Here is a 17,109-nt window from a genome sequence, read left to right as displayed (position 1 = left end):
ACTGGAACGTGTCCAGAGGAGGGCAACCAAAATGGTCAAAGGCCTGGAAACGATGCCTTATGAGGAACGGCTAAGGGAGCTGGGCATGTTTAGCCTGGAGAAGAGGAGGTTAAGGGGTGATATGATAGCCATGTTCAAATATATAAAAGGATGTCACATAGAGGAGGGAGAAAGGTTGTTTTCTGCTGCTCCGGAGAAGCGGACACGGAGCAATGGATCCAAACTACAAGAAAGAAGATTCCACCTAAACATTAGGAAGAACTTCCTGACAGTAAGAGCTGTTCGACAGTGGAATTTGCTGCCAAGGAGTGTGGTGGAGTCTCCTACTTTGGAGGTCTTTAAGCAGAGGCTTGACAACCATATGTCAGGAGTGCTCTGATGGTGTTTCCTGCTTGGCAGGGGGTTGGACTCGATGGCCCTTGTGGTCTCTTCCAACTCTATGATTCTATGATTCTATGAACAACACTCAATATCTATGCATATGTGTGAAAACTGAAAAGCCCAGTATACTATCTGATTGGTTTCCCATTGTCTGTCAACAACCCTCTCCCTGCCTCCTCACAACAGAAAAACAAGTTGTTTGGATAGGTCTTTTTCTTTCCTAGAATCAGAATCATACAACTGTCGTTGGAAGGGACCCTGAGGATCATCTAGTCCAACACCCTGCAATGCCAGAATATGCAGCTGACCCATTTTTGTTGTGCCTTTGCTGGCATATTCAAGTTACTGAATATGGGGGTGAGCAGGGAAAGGAGAGGGAGGGGAAGTTTCATTGTGTAGCCAAAAGTTGTTGTGCTAGCAGAACTGTTTCATTGGATACCACCCATTTCATCAGGAATACTATGGTACTTACCAAACCTGACCAAAAGAGAAAGAATATCATCAACCAAATGGGGTCTGTGCATTTCCTATACATCAACGGTCTCCACTTTCTTGGTTCAGGTAACCCATCTTCAGAAACCTGGAATTATATATATATATAATGATGCAATTATATAATGGATATACAGTATGACTGTGTCTTGCATGGGAGTCATGTTCTGGGGATGGCACATATATGCAAAAATGTTTATATTTGACCCACCCCTTTGGAAAACGGCCCCTGTGTGAGCATTCTCACCTTTTTGGAGCCACATGCCAAGTTGGCATTGCCCAAGCAAGGCAGAGCGCTTTTAAGTGAAATCTTGTGAGAGCATTCCATGCTGGGAAAGCCCTGCACAAAAAGAGCTTTTAAGCTCTCCACCTTCTGTGCATTTAGTGAAAACTCACAATGCATGTTCAGATGTGATTACGCTGCATTAAAAATTAGAGAACATAAGAAGAGCCTGCTGGGTCAGTCCAACAGCCCAACTAGTCCAGCATCCTGTTCTCACAGTGGCCAGCCAAATGCCCATGGGAAACCGGCAATATGGATTCAGACACAAGAGTACTGTACTCTCCCGTCCTGTAGTTTCAAGCAACTGGCATTCCACCAACTGTGGAGGCAGAGCACAGACAAGTTTATGTAGCCAACATGTCTTCTTGTGTGGCAATCTCTGCCACTGACTTTAATTTAGTCTCTGCATAATGTGCCAATCACCACTCTATTAAAAGCATGCATTGTCTCTAAGTAATGAAATACCTGGGGAAATTCTGATAGGTGTAGTAGTTAGCAGGTATAAATACCCAGAGACAAAAGGTGTGTCTATAAGGGCCATTCACTTCACAAATTTATTTCTCACAATTCATCCAGTGCCTGCCTTCAATCCATGGTAGTATCCTACCTCTCTGAAGATGTGGGGAAATATTACAGGTCACAAGGCCTGACAGGAGTAATGGCAGCACAAACTTTCTCTTTTAGTTTTCTCACTCTTGTATACTGTAAAGGTAAAGGGACCCCTGACCATTAGGTCCAGTCGTGGCCGACTCTGGGGTTGTGGCGCTCATCTCGCTTTATTGGGAGCCAGCGTACAGCTTCCGGTCATGTGTATACTGTATAGACATACCTAAATGGGAAACTGAACTTGTGTTGGCACAACATCTATTTCCACACTCTGCTTCTGAGCTCCTGTTCACTGGGCAATACCCAACAATGTAAACTACTGTATGGATATTATGTTTCTCTGAAACTTTATCTCACAGTATAGTTTAATTAACTTTATTTTTCCATTCTAGGCAAATACAAACACATTTACATTCACTTTAGTATGAAAACCCATGACTGCACAGAGGTATGTAGTATTTCTCAGATGGGTGTGTTTACACTATAATCTGATTACATGTCATGAAAAATTCGCTACCTGCATCAACATCATTTGGAGGCGGCATCTATCTTCCCCCATGTTTCCCGAATATATGATGCCAAACAAAAACAAAAAACCAAAACAAAACACTCCAAAGATAGCTTCCTCTGGGACAGATAAAACCAGGGCTGATTTTGCTGGCACAGTATAAAAAAAACACAGCCAGCAGCTACGTGACATTTATTTATTTTGATTTACTTCCTTTCATTAGAGAATGCTTTCAGGGCAGATTTGCCATTTTTCTGCACTGCCAGATTCCAGAGAGGAACACTATTGTGGAACCATCCCTGAGGGAGAACCGTCACAGAAGTTTGCCCAGATCAGAAATGCTCTGAACCTTCACCCCCTCGTGCTTTATTTCCTGTGGCGGCCCCTTAATATGTGCCGTTTGTGGTGACAAAAAGATAAGCGTGCAAGGAGGCCTCTTCACTCCGGGAGAGATAAAAGCAATGCACCTGTCGGCCTAGGAGGCGGCAGAGCCCGCGGCAAACGCGCCGCCATGGGAGTCTGGAGGAAGAAAAGTGAATTTCAAGTGGAAAGTTTTGGCGGGGTATCTCGACCGCCTCGTCGGGGGCCGTTGGGAGCAGGCGGAGGTCGCCTGGAAACAGCAGGAGGAGGAGCAGCAGCGGCAGCCGAAACCGCCTTTTTCTCCCCTCAGGAGACTTCCCGCCACTGAGGTTGTCAGCGCCGCCGCCTTCCCGCCCCCCGACTCCCCTCAGGCTGAGCGCCCTGCCGGCTGCGAGCGGTGGCCCCCTTACCACGTATTCCCCGCTGTAACACGCCATGCTGCTCTCCTTCCCGCCTCCGCCTTTTCCCCTCTAGGGCAGCAGCCGCGCTGGGCGGCTCCTCCGTCCTGCTCTGCCAGGCTCGCGAAGGCAGGGCCGCGACGAAGCTGGGCGCGGATTGCTCGCTCTTAGCGACGACGAGTCAGCCACCCACCTTCCTACCTTCCCCGCCGTCGCCTCACCACCCGCCCTCCCGCAGCCCTGAGGGCAAGCGCCGCCTTGTTTTAACTCGCCGACCCCCTTTTTCTTTTTTTTTTATTTGGCCGTGCCCAAGGCAGCTGGCGCTCCTTCGCCGTCCCTTAACCCTGCAGCCAACTCTCTTGAGGAGCTCCAGGTGGACTTAAAAGGCAACGTGAAACCGCCCGCGCGGGCGCCCGGATGACCAGAGCCACCCCAAGTTTCTAGGATTCTAGAAGTCAAGGCGCTAAAAGAGGGAAAGGGCAAATGATGCGCTGCTGTGAAGAGCCAGGGCAAAAGACTTCCCTTTAGAATACATTTTGGAGTCCGTTTCTTCACGGGAACACGAAACGAAGCTGCCACCTTGCCTCTTCAGAAAGTGTTTTCTTTTTACAAGAGCCGCCAGGGCGCAGCCTCCGACTCTCCGTAGCACTTTTTGATTTTCCCATTTGCCCACACGCTTCATAGGGCTTTGCTCAGATTCACACACCCCTTTTGGCTCGCGTCCCCAACAACTCGCAGAAGGCTCCGTTGCCTTCTAATTGTTACAGCATCGACTTGGCAAGCAGTTGCACGGGTTGGTAACCGTCCTTCCCGTAGGGTTGCCGCCTTTGAACCTGGTCATTTATGGATGCTCAAAGCACTCACGACACGGGCAGAGTGTGTTGAGGAGTGTCTTGTAGCTGTAGTAGTAGTAGTAGTAGTAGTAATAATAATAATAATAATAATAATAATAATAATAATAATAATAATTCCTCAGGTGGGCACTGACCCTTCATGCAATCAATTTCTGGGTTTAGACCAGGAGAAAACAATGCACAAGAGTGCCGAACAGTGGCGTAGCGTGGGTTGTCAGCACCCGGGGCAAGGCAAGTAATTTGCGCCCCCTAACCCGTGGATTTGCGCCCCCTAACCTGTGGATTTGCGCCCCCTAACCCTAACCCCAGATGTTGCGCCCGGTGCGGCCTGCACCCCCCACGCTACGCCACTGGTGCCGAATAAACTTTAATTGTGCAACCTGAACATGGCAGTATGTGATTGAATCCCAGCCAATAGGGACATTCTGAAAGAATCTGGGGAACAATGTCCAAAACAGCATGCTGGGTAGCAGTTGCATTGAACAGAACACTACTGGCTGCTTTGTTATATATGCAATGTGTGCAAATTGTTACTTAACTACACAGAGAATTGTAGCGTAGTGCTATAAAGAGAATAAGATAAGCAGGGCAAATAAAATGCCAGTGAACAAAGGCGGCGGGGGGGGGGTCCTACTTCCACAAGTTCACCAGGAACCTTTAGTAGAATATGTCAGCTGCTGCTGTCACCCAGTGGCGTAGCGTGGGTTGTCAGCACCCGGGGCAAGGCAAGTAATTTGCGCCCCTTAACCCGTGGATTTGCGCCCCCTAACCCTAACCCCCATATGTTGCGCCCAGTGCGGCCGGGGCCCCCCCTGCACCCCCCACGCTACGCCACTGCTGTCACCGAAGGTAATGATGATGGCACTGGGGACCCTTTTCTTGCTGGCAGAACCTGGTGAACTCACATTTCTGGACCAAGGTGATAAATAAGGAAATAGAGGCTCTAGCCACCTGTGACTGCACAAGCTGCTTCTTCCAGAAGCTAAAAAGCAGAGGAGCCACAGAATGGTAGCCAAATATTGTAGTTGCTTTAATTGCATGCAGTACTTTATTCAGTTTGGCCTCCCTACACTGCCAAGTAATTGGATTCTATTCCAGTTTAAGTATCTACAAGTTGTAAATATCTTGCAGTCTGGGCTAGATTAGAATTAGATTAGATTAGATTAGGCAGTGCTCAAAAGTCCAGCTAGTATTTCTCTTAAGGAGCAGCACAAACTTGTACATCTCGTTGATAGCAGTAACTTTCCATAACCAGATTGCAAATAACAGGCACCATAGCAAAACAGACTTCATACATTTGCCTCACACGAGTTGCTTCTGCAGCTACAATAGCACAAACCAGTCTACAGATTTTAACACCCAGGTGATAATCTGTAAAATTTAAACTGAAACTAAAAGTTTGAAAATACAAAAGTTTTGTAAGATAAAATATGTAAGACACTTGGCCACAAACTGCTTTATTTGGTATGAATTACATTTTAGCAGCTGGGCACATCATGTAACATAAAATGCTAATCTCCTGTTCAATTTAAGCAGAAACCAGACCTTTGTAAATTAATTAATACACTTTACAAACAAGTATTTGGGGGAGCATTAAAATTAACCTTAGATTTCATGACTGAGGATACATCCAGAAAAACATGCCTAAATTCTGTTGAAATGCACGTTTACCCACAGTTAAGCATTCAAGTCGCATTCATTTCAGCCTTCTCTAGTTTGTGCCTAGAGAATATTTTCTGTGGCTGCAGATTTTGAGTTAATAATAAACCAAGTGAAAAGAAGATGCAAAGGAACAGATCTTTCAAGCCAGGACATGGTCATATTATGATTTAACTCTCCTAAAAGATTGAAGGTTTCTAGATTATTTACTTTTCTGTATTCACAACCACAAAGTTGTGATTCATGATAGTATGTCAAGCAAATTGAGCAAAATATTGCCTGATGCTGTATTTTAAAAGAAATATTTTAATATTTTAGCATGTTTTACTAACACACATATGATACCTTCTTCCACCTGGTGGTGGTGCTCTAAGATGTTAAAGATAGAGTAGTTTCATTATCTGGACAAATAAAGATACAAGCTTCTTTATGTTGATGCTTTATGTTGATGCTTAATACAATGCCGAAGCTCCAGCACAAAGATGGACATCCTTAATATCATTGATTTTGATTTTTCTTGGATTGTGGCCATTTCCTTGAAACTGGATGCAATCCTATACACACTTACTTAAAGTTAAAATTTAATGTTAGGTGGCAGGAGTATCATTATTCAATGTGTTTCACATTAGGAGATGTTTTATGCTGTAATTTAGTACTTTTGTGCTATAATAAAATTAGCTTCAAAGGTAGCACTTGACTGTAAATAAATGCCAGGGGAAAGAGAAATTTAACAACAACAACAACAATGTATGAAACACTGATTTAGTCCAACAAGAGACTACTTGTTCTGTGAGATCTGATAAACTCCAGGAAAACACTTCTGAAGACTCTCTGATTCCAAACAATGCTTGTGTTAATTTTGTTTGTGCCTCTAAAATGTATACATCACACCATCATCCAAAAGTGAATTTCAAAGCAATAACCATAAGGACTGAAATTCCATAAATCAACATTAGAATAACATGCATCAATAGAACAGAAATACAACAAAATTGAAAGGAATAAACTATTCAACCAGCTAAAAATACAGGATGTTAATATTAATGTAGCTTAGAGTTTATTTTATTGGAACAGGGTTAGACATGTCAGACATATATGGAGGCTGTGACAAATGGTAACTTCAGATCCTGTACTTGGTTTGTTGTTTTGTTTTTCCTTACAATTATTTATAATTGTATTGGTTGTATTTCATTTATGATTTTGTGTTCAGCCTGGAGTTTTAATATATCAAGATGATGATGATGATGATGACAAGAAGAAGAAGAAGAAGAAGAAGAAGAAGAACAACAACAACAACAACAACAACAACAACAACAACCTATTGTCTGTGGAGCTTGGAAGACTTGTGTTTTGCAGCACCTTCACATTTATGACCATGCATACTCTTCATCAAGTTATATGTAGATTCCTCACATTATTGAGGGGAAAGTTGACAGAAACTGAAGGGGAAGTCCCAGAAGTTGGGAAAGTGAATATCTACTGACAGATTTTATGACTGAAAAAGAATGAACAACTCTGTAGGACCTGCCTGTGCAAACACGGAATGTCAGTGTTAAAAGATTTGTCCATTGTTTCAAGCTGTATGTCTAGGTGTGGCTAATACTAACTTAAAAGGTTTATGTAGAAGATTTGTGTTTGAACAAGTAAGCAATCATACCTGTTAACATGAGTTATCAGGTGGCTTATTGAAAGATGCAGGAGATAAAGTAGGCGGCTGCTTTAAAAAAAATAAATCAATTTATTAGCATTTCCGTTCTTCAAAAAGACCTTACAGCAGCATATCTGGAGCTGACCCTGTTTTAGCCTGCAAAATAAATTAGTCTGACCATGGTGAGCCCTGCCATGCTGCAGGATGAGACAAGCTGCTCCGGGCATCACTATGGGTGTGTGTAAATAAATGAAAGGATGAAGAGGTGTCTGAATGGTATAGTAAAACCAAGCATCAGCCTAAGGCAGCAGAACATATTGCTAACTTACACTTATGCATTGCCAGAAATTAGGAAATGTACGACCAAAAAAGGAAGCAAAAGAAGATATGATTTTGCATAATATTTGCATATGCTAATTTATATGCAGAGATGCAAATTTAGAAATAATTACTAAAATTTAAATAGAAATACATCTCCCTATAGTGGGGACAACTGTCACTAGTTGACCTATGTGCTGCTCAGTCTACTGTCCAAATGCTAATAGTTGATGGGCTCTCCTTTCTTAGGGTTCTTTATCTCTACATCAGACTTGGACTGCACAATCTTGGATTCCTTCAAACAGAGGGTTGTTCTCTGAAAGTGCTGCAAATAGAGAACTGTCTTCTGTCTTCAGCACCCTTGTCCAAGATCACCCAGTAAGCTTTATAGCTGAGTAAGAACTAGAATTCAAGTCTTTCTTATCCCATGGCAAAACACTGGCTGTCAAATTAACAACAGAATGATAAACAGGAACATCAGCAAGAACAGATTTACCCATTACTGCATCGCTGTGGTGGGCTAAGCAGGGATTTGAACACAGTTCTTCTGGATACAAGACTATACAGGACAATGCAGTAATAAATATTGCGTTCACATTAGCGACATAGAGTGCACTGAAGTCCCTCACCCTGGTGACTTTCACAATTCTTTTCTCCTGAGCTGTTCACATCAGCACAGTTTCATCAGTGTCATACTTGTTTCTCTATGTGTACACACAGGGGAACCTTGAAAGGCAGGGGATGTCTTTACCCTATGCCAATGTTTTCACACCTTAGTTAGAGAACGGTTTCAAGACTCCAGTCAGCATGAAGCTGGTTTGAGAAATGATGCATCAAACAGCAGTATCTTACTACAAGATACAGGATACATATACATTTTGGATAACGCCATGTGAACACAGATTAAAAACCAGCACTGAAATGCAGTGAGTGCTCAGTAAATAGGAGTGTGAACACAGCCTCAGTTAAGCCTCGGAAAATGTCCAGGATCTGAGTTTTAGTAGAGCACCTGTAAACAGTGGTACCACTGGAAACAAATATTGAGAGAGGACAAGAAGGCACAATGTGTCTTTCTGAGGGTGAGAGTAGATGTGAAAAGTGCCTTTCTTTCCAAGGGTCCAACAGTGGAGTGGAGCATGTAGGGAGAAAGCTACTTGGTGGGCAGATGTATACCCTCTTGCTCCCTTCTACTGCCATATAAGCAGATACAAATCCCCTTCAGTTGTCACTGATATGAAGGGGGCTGTATGTGTTGAAAAGGTAGCAGGGCTGTGCTGTCCAACACCAATGCCATGCGGCTCCCTTGTCCTATCCCCAGAGTCCACACATTCAGCAAAGACCCTGTGTGATCAGCTGAATGGAAGTCTATGTGTGTAGATGTCTAAACCTGGTGCAGTTGCTCATCGCCTGTATGTTGAGGGCAGTGGCGTAGCGTGGGTTGTCAGCACCCGGGGCAAGGCAAGTAATTTGCGCCCCCTAACCCGTGGATTTGCGCCCCCTAACCCTAACCCACAGATGTTGCGCCCGGTGCGGCCGGCCCCCCCTGCACCCCCCACGCTACGCCACTGGTTGAGGGACGGGGCCAGTGGTGTCACCATCACTGCCCCTTCAACACGTGGAGACCATTATTGTGTGAGTAACACATGAAGAAGGCTTCATTGTTTTGCAGGGTGATTTGTTGTTGTTTAGTCGTTTAGTCGTTTCCGACTCTTCATGACCCCACGGACCAGAGCACACCAGGCACTCCTGTCTTCCACTGCCTCCCGCAGTTTGGTCAAGTCACAGGCAAACAATATATGCAGTGTATGTTAACCTTGATGCTGTTTTGCTTCTACACATAGGGTTACCAGGATCACAGCATAGGTGGCACAGCACAAAACCCCGTCTTATTTGAGGTATTTATTCTGTTTGCAGGCTAGTGGATACCACTCTTTGGCATGATGATGAAGTAGGCTTGGGCCCATGAAAGCTTACACCAGAATAAATCTATTAGGGTGATATCCAATTAAATCATAGAGGAGGCACACTGAAATTAATGGACTTTGAATGCAAGGGATTTGATGTTTTAAACTGAGGAGTTTAAGGGGAAAACAAAAGTAATCAGCACATATAATGATGGTGTTTTTTTAAAAAAAATCCTACTGCTTTAAAAAAGTTTTAACTGCTACTGTTTTAAAGACGTTTTAAGCGAATGCTTTGACTGTTTTTGAATATTTTGGTTTGTTTTAATTTGTGAGGAAGAGTGGGATAGAAAGTCAACAAATTAAAAAAAATAAAAGATTGCTGTCAAGTTTACCTTCTGTGCCTCGGATGCTAAGAGGAGTGTGCCTTGTTTCATGGCTTGTAAAAACTGGCCAGAAAACTCCCCTGGGGCTGCAAATTTCAGCATTGGCATTGAAGGCTGCTTTGTCTTTTAATAAGCCTGGAAGGCAGGAAAAGAGAGCAATCCTTATTACACAAAAGGTGCCCATGAGAAAGTGACCTGGGAAAGAAGCCAAAACTGGAGCTAGCCACCCAGCAAGAACCAAGCACCAGCTCTCTGACCACAGCTAAAATATATTTGGGCATACACTTATCCCTGTTCAGTTGTGAATAGAAAGGGGACAAAGTGTTCTTGCCTGATAATGGAACAGAAATTCCAACAGCCAGCACCTATACTTGTCATGTGTTCATTTCAAAGGAATGCAGCTGAACTGGACAAGCTTCAGCTACTGGTGGCTATTTATTAAGTAAGAAAGCAAACATAGTTAAGAAGCAGAGAGCATAGCCCTTTATGTAAACATTGCTTCCCCTTCATTCAGAAGCAACTGTTTTTTCTTCCAAACGCATTTAGCAAATATGAGTTCATGGATGAAATTAAACTATGTGCTATTTAAAGCGATTGCTTTTACTTATAAACAGGTGTTAACAGACACCCCAAATGTTATATCGGTCCCGAATTAAAGAAACAGCTGCTGTGGTGACAGACTCTCCCCAGCAGGTGACAGCAAAAGACAGTATTTTCCATACTTCCCCATGAAATAGTTTGAAGCCCAGTTCTGGTGAGTGGGAGGTATTGCTTAATATTGGTAGTTAAGAAAGTTTCCTCATGTCTGAGGGTGGAAAAATAGGCTAAGTCACAACAATCCCACATTTGCTGGAAGAACAGGGAATGAAGGGGCACTGAGGGAAATGTTCCCACTTCAGAGATAATTGGCCTGTTGCCAAATACATGACAAGACAGGTCCAAAATCATCAAAGGTGAAGCAGGCTGGTACCTTAGTGGGGTGTTTAAATTTTTTTGTTTTGGCCAAGTCTGATAAATTTCTGAAGCTCTGTCAAGCTCTCCATGAAAAGAAAACACTAGTCTAGGGGGAAGGGGAGAGAGATGAGTGGGTTTCATCTTGTGACTGACAGCTGTGTAGTTCGCAGTCAGGGAGTGACTTTGCCAGGGATCACAGTGTGGAAGGAATGTTAAAGAAAAGAATCAGGAACTGTTCCAGTGAATTTTCTTCTCTGTGAAAGTTGTCTCAATCTTTCTCTTAGGAGCAGTGTCAGGTGGCTTCTGTTCCAAAGGGTTGATTGGGTTGGTGGGTGTGTTGAGTGATCTTTCCTTTTTCTACTCCAGACCAAGCCTTTCCTAAAATCCCATCCCTTCAACCTTTAAAAAAATTATTTGCTGTTGTGTTAGAGTTTAGACAAGTCACTTCCATGGGAATCTTGAAAGCACCCAGAATATGATACAAAAGGATATTTGTACCTTATGTCAGTTCTAGATTACTCATTCCAAATAGATTGTTTTCAGCATTAAAACAATTATTGCATTTTGATACATTTTTCTGGTGTTTTGAACTAACTGAGCTTTATGTTTTACCTATATAAAGGCTATGTACACACCTTATCACATATGCACATTCTTTCCCTCAAAGGATACTAGGCACTGTAATTTACCACTCATAGAGTTACAATTCCCAGCAACTCTTAATGAACTACAGTGTCCATAATTATTTGAAGGAAATAATGCGCTTTGAAAGTGCTTTGAAAGTACAGCAGCTGTGCAAGCAGCCAAGGATGTAAAAAGGCAGAAAATGAGATTTCTGCTTACGAGAAATAGTTATCAATTATTTAATGTCGCATAGCCAAGAAGAAGAACACACGGGTGATATGCAGAGAAGAGCTGTATCAGTTCTCAATGGCTTCCATGGAGTTCGATGGAATAAAGTAAATAGGCAGCAGTAGCAACATGGGCCAGGGTTAGGAGTTTGTCAAAGCAAAATAACATGCTCCAGACACTGGAATCACTATGGGCAGGTTTAACACTCACAATAACAAAGAGTTAATTACCCAGTATAGAAAAGAGACACCAAACACTGAGACAGCAGTGCAGGTTGGTATGATCCGCTACATGTTTCTAAGAAGTCTTTATGAAAGGGAACATTTCTGTATTGCTTAAGAAGAGAAACTACTTTGGTTTGCGGCAGCACGAAAGCTCAAGCTTCCCATAGAATGTGTTCCCCTTTGCAAGAATTGCAAAACAAATCTAACTCTATTTCTGCTTCTTCTTAGAGCTGTCGTGTATGCAACCACGGAGTGACACTTTTGCACAATCCTTGTCACAGGAAGTCTATCCGGAGGCTAAGAACCTCAGAAGGGGAAGCTCTTATTTTCAGCAGTCAGTATAGCATGCTTTTAAATAGAAAAAAATGTATTTTTGGTAACAGGATGTTGTGCTTCTTCATAATGAGCAAACCCCCAATCACTGACCTATAGCAGGGCCCTATGGCGATTATTACAGCACAGAAGCAAGCTGCTCACATCATGGGAAAATTACGTCATCCATAAACTGCTGGGGAAAACTCAGGAAAACAACACCACAGACAACTCATGAACTCACTGAACTCTATATTCACTTACTCACATTAATATGTATTTTAGTGGAATACCCTCAATTGCTTCTGGAGTTCATAGGAAAGGGACGGCTGGTACCCATAAACTGATTCAACCCCTTAAGACATTAATCGTGTGATTTCCACCACTGAACACAACACACGCGAAAGGTTAAGCTACTGCAACATCCTGTTTCCTGTGGTCCGCAGCGAGATACTTTGGGGCAGCCCATTAGCAGGTGATTAATGTGATGGTGTTTGACATGTACTCTATCCCTTGTGTTTATTATTAATATTATATGAACACACTCAGCAAAAACAGTTTTGATTTGGGATACCTGTTTTGATTCTGCTGTCCTTCCACTAGCAATTGGTACTGAAGCTCAATCCAGGTGAAACTGATATGCTATTCGTGGGTGGTTCCTCTAAGTTCATCTTGTTCAAAATGAGATCGTACTCCCACTGAAGGAAGAGGTTTGGGGGTTCTGCTGGAACTCTTCTGTCACTTGAGACACAGGTGGCCTTGGTGGCGGCAAAGTACCTTCGACCAGCTTTGGCTGGAAGCCCAGCTACACCCTTATCTGGACAGGGACAGACTGCTGCAGTGATTTATGCTCTGGTAGCCTATATATTGGATCACTGTAGTGTGCTATGTATTGGACTGCCCTTGAAGATAGTTCAGAAACTGCTGCTGCTGCAGAATGCAGTGGCCAGACTGCTGCTGGGGACTAGGTGAGCTAACCTAATAATACCAGTATTAGCACATCTACGCTGATTGCCTATATGTTTCTGGGACCAATTCAAGGTGCTGGTTTTAAAGGAGATGTGAGCAACCTTTTGCCCTTTAGATGAACTACAACTCCCATCATCCCTCACTATTGGTCCTGCTTGCTGAACCGCCCTGAGATCTTTTGATGAAGGGCAGTATATAAATCAAATAAAGAAAAATAAAGAAACGTTTGGAGGGCTAAAAGTTCCCCACACCTGCTATATGCCTTATTGACCACATCTCCTGACAAGAATAATTCCAGACCTCAACATGTGTCATCTGAGGCCCTTCTTAATTGCCACCCGCCTGCCGGAGAATTGTTCGGAAGGTGGCAACATGCCAGAAAACCATTTTGGCTCCCTATCTATTGAATGCTCTCCTAAGTAAGACCTGCCTGGTACCAACACTGACCTCTTTTCAGCACCAGGTTAAGACTTTCCTCTTCACCCAGGTATTGGATGGAATTTTATAAATTATAAAATTTGATTGTAACCTCTGTGTTAGGCAACTAATGATACAGTAATATACAGTGGAACACTGTCCCAGAATGTAGAAATTTTACTTAGCTATCCTGGCCTCCTGTTTAGTCCTTAAAATAATAATTAAAAAATCTCTTACGGCAAACCAGAGGTGACACTAAACGTAGTATATGAACTGCTGAGGATAGTGGGAGAGATTTTCATTTGCAACACATTGCATAGGGAACAGCAGTTTCTTCCATCAGCTGGGTCCTAATAAAAATCCATCAGCACTATGTAGTAGCTATCAGTCCCAAAATTCAATATTTTATGGGAGCTTACCCTGTGAGGCTAATAGCTGTTGTGGGAGATGATTTTAATTGGCACTTTGGTGTGGGAGGAAAGGATCAGTCGCCCATTCCCCACATACCATCGTCCTGATGAAAATCAGGTTCGCCTACAGCAGCTATAACACTAAAAGCCATGACACTTGGAAGAGATGCTTTTGTAGCTTCCTTGGAGTTTCCTACTGAGTGGGGCAGTGAGCAGCTACACATGCAGAATACTGTATGCTCTCATTCCTGTTCCTCTCATTCCTCGTGTTGTCCTTCATGTAATTACTCCAGACTCTGGCAGCAGGCAGGACTCAAGCAACATGGAGGGGGAGAGACTCAGCATCATTCATTCAATTTGTGCAGGAAATTCATACACTGGCGTCAGCAGGTATGCGTCACTATGAATCAGGTGTTTATACTGAATAATGCCCAAGGAAAATAATGCACACTTAAATTCTGCTGGCCTCTCTAAGAGATGAATGAGCTGGATGTCTGGTGCAATGTGACCATCATCTAAGACAGACACAACGAAAGACCCAATGGTTCTCACTGGTGACAAGAGAGGCAGAAAGCAGCGTTACAGAATAAAAATCAGAATTAGATCCCTTCTGCTAAGGTTTGGACTAAGGGCATGTCCAGAGGCTGAAAAGGTGAAAGCGTACAGATTCAGATGAATCTGGAGGTGCCCTGAATGATGAGGTATGATGAGTATTCTTTGCTCCATTTCCTTTCCTCTAAAAGCACAGAGAAATCCAGTCTGCTTTGCCCCAAAGTTTCCCCCTCACAATGATACATCTACTGTGATCATGCCTTAGCGGAATACGTTTGGTGTGCTCTGTAGTTTACACAGCTGCAATCCCCAAAGGAGCACTAGACCCAAACACTTGCAGTCAACACTGCTTATCACAATCATTATTCAATAGTTGTGCATGAGCAACAACAAAGACACCGTCCAAGCTAAATATTACTTTAGCATCTCTTCAGCAACATATATTCAGCATGTAGGAAGTTAGCTGGCAGCAATTCAGGCTTGTGGTATGTGGTTACAGTCCTTTAATTTGACATTGAATTATGCTGTACTTTTTATGGGAACCTGCGCTTGAAATGACCAAATGCTGAACTCTCAAGCATTATTCCCCCAAAAGAATTCAAGCTATAGTTTATACAAAGGTTTAGTTACCATAATGTTCACTCCAACAAACTGTAGCTTGTTTAATTCATTTTATATGCTTTCTGAAAAGCCCAGATGCATTTGATTCAATATTTCAATAAGTTTTATCAGATTGCTTTGGTGGAAGCATTCATTCTGCCATCCCTTGGCAGCAGCAATAATGATATTTGGCACAGGGTTACCTATCATCAGAAAATTGCAGATTTGAAATGCTTTCTTTTCTTGCCAGACTGCATGGAAGGGGTTTTTGTTGTTAACTTAACAAATTATAACATAAGCAGAGCAATATATGTCAGACTCTTGTTACCCCCAATGCAGCCTAAATAATGTGTAAAACACCACTTTATGATAATAACCAAGTCCTTAGGTTCCAGGAAAAGGCACAAATATTTTTCAGAATGGTTTTCTTTATAATTTGATTAAGATAAATAATAAAATAAGATACCAAAAACAACAACAAAAACAGTCATGCCATACATGGTGTCTGTGAACAAAGCAAAGGAATTATGTTCAGAAGCCAAGTGACAGAATGGCAGAAGTACATTTTCTTTTGAAAAAAGAGAAGTGTAATATATACTGCTACCCAAAAAGTGACCTGGAAGTGAACTGATTTGTTTCCAGAATAAATCAGAAACAAATTGGTTAATCTGTTGAGCTAGTCCAAAGGCCGTTCCCTTACTTATTTTCCAGTGGTGACAGCAGGAACAAGATTAGCAGCAAAGAGCAAGTTGAAGAAAATGGTTTTCCTTATTTTCTCATCTTACCCTGTCATCCCAATATGCTCCATAATATGTTAGAGCTTCAGACTAGAAACTCTTGGCAACTGAAGTCTTTTCAAGAACTACTGCCATTGTAGGGGTGTCATGTGAAAATGGTCTAAGACATAAGAATCAAGGAGCAAATATGAAATGGATGAGAGCAATTTTCTGGTATTCTGAACCAGTCAGTTTAATTTAAAGTGATGCAAGAAAAAGTTCAGGTTCTCTTTCAAATAATAGGGTGTCTTGTTGCACACTCCTGCTCTCTTTATCTCAGATGCTAACCACAAACCTGTCTCTACATGTGCACTATCAAAACTTCCAGATTAATTGCAGAAAGCTCTGGAACTGTAATCTCTGCTTTCATGTCTTTCACCTCACATTCTGAGATACTTCTCAGTGAACTCTTTGAAAGCTCAATTGTACTAAAATGAACAGAGTTCTATCAAGGCAATCTACATAATATAAAGCAGGGCCAAGCAGCATTGCAGAAATGAATTCTCTCAAATCTTCTCTTTCCCAGCTCATTCTTACCATCCTTGCTTAAAACAATTTCTTCAGCAAAATATATTTAAACCTCCCTACACTGCCATAATTGCTCATTTCCCCTCAGCAACCTTTGACTTGGTCAACCCTTTTCCAAGAATCCAGGTTTGAAACTTTGTCACTGTTACATCCCATAAAGGAATGTTACATAGCTGTAGTTGCAGATAAGAATGTAGTTTCTCTCTTAAACTCTACAGAGCAGGGCTGTGCACTGGATTCCGCTGAATCCCAGACCCACAACTGGATTGGGCTGAAGTAGTAACAAATCACTTACAGGGCAGCCCAGTTTGCCCTAAATCAATTTGCAGATATTTGTGCAGATTTGTAGCTCCAAACAGTCTCTCTGAAAGCCAGATAGTGTCTCTGAAATGTTGCAATTTTGCAACACCGTGTAATGAGCATGCCAAGATGGGAAGAGTGGGAGGAAGGGATCTGGAGGAAGGCTAGAGTGATTTCACTCCACCCAGCACTCTCTATTTGCTTAATAAGAGCTGCAGGGCTAGCCTAGAATGCTCTCACTTCATCTAACATTCTCCAGTGTTCAGTGGTGTGTGTGTGTGTGGTGTGTGTGTGAAGTCTTAAAAGGCAGAACTATCTTATAAGCTCTTAGAAAGTAAAATGTTTTGTGTGGTTGTTCAGCTTCAGCTTCTTTTTTAAACAATCTTTTCTTTTCCTAATCAACCCCTGTCCTGTCCTTGCT

At 42.5% G+C, this 17,109-nt stretch overlaps 1 protein-coding gene across 5 annotated transcripts in view; it reads right to left on the bottom strand.

Moving 5' to 3' along the window:
- The window catches only part of SLC44A3 (solute carrier family 44 member 3), an 84,730-nt gene that overhangs the window by 40,280 nt on the left and 27,341 nt on the right, over positions 1-17,109 (bottom strand). For 3 of the 5 annotated variants that reach the window (XM_082227861.1, XM_082227860.1, XM_082227858.1), the window contains one exon: positions 854-961. In XM_082227861.1, coding sequence (XP_082083987.1) covers positions 854-916 — 63 coding nt within the window. In that variant the 5' untranslated portion in view covers positions 917-961. Of the gene's footprint in view, positions 1-853; positions 962-2,737; positions 2,861-3,040; positions 3,488-17,109 lie in introns of those variants that run through there. The other 2 variants (XM_082227859.1, XM_082227862.1) reach the window with 2 other exon arrangements.

This window comes from Podarcis vaucheri, assembly GCF_965113315.1.
Source record: "Podarcis vaucheri genome assembly, chromosome: 6".
NCBI lineage: Eukaryota > Metazoa > Chordata > Lepidosauria > Squamata > Lacertidae > Podarcis > Podarcis vaucheri.
This window is presented reverse-complemented; position numbering and strand designations above follow the sequence as displayed.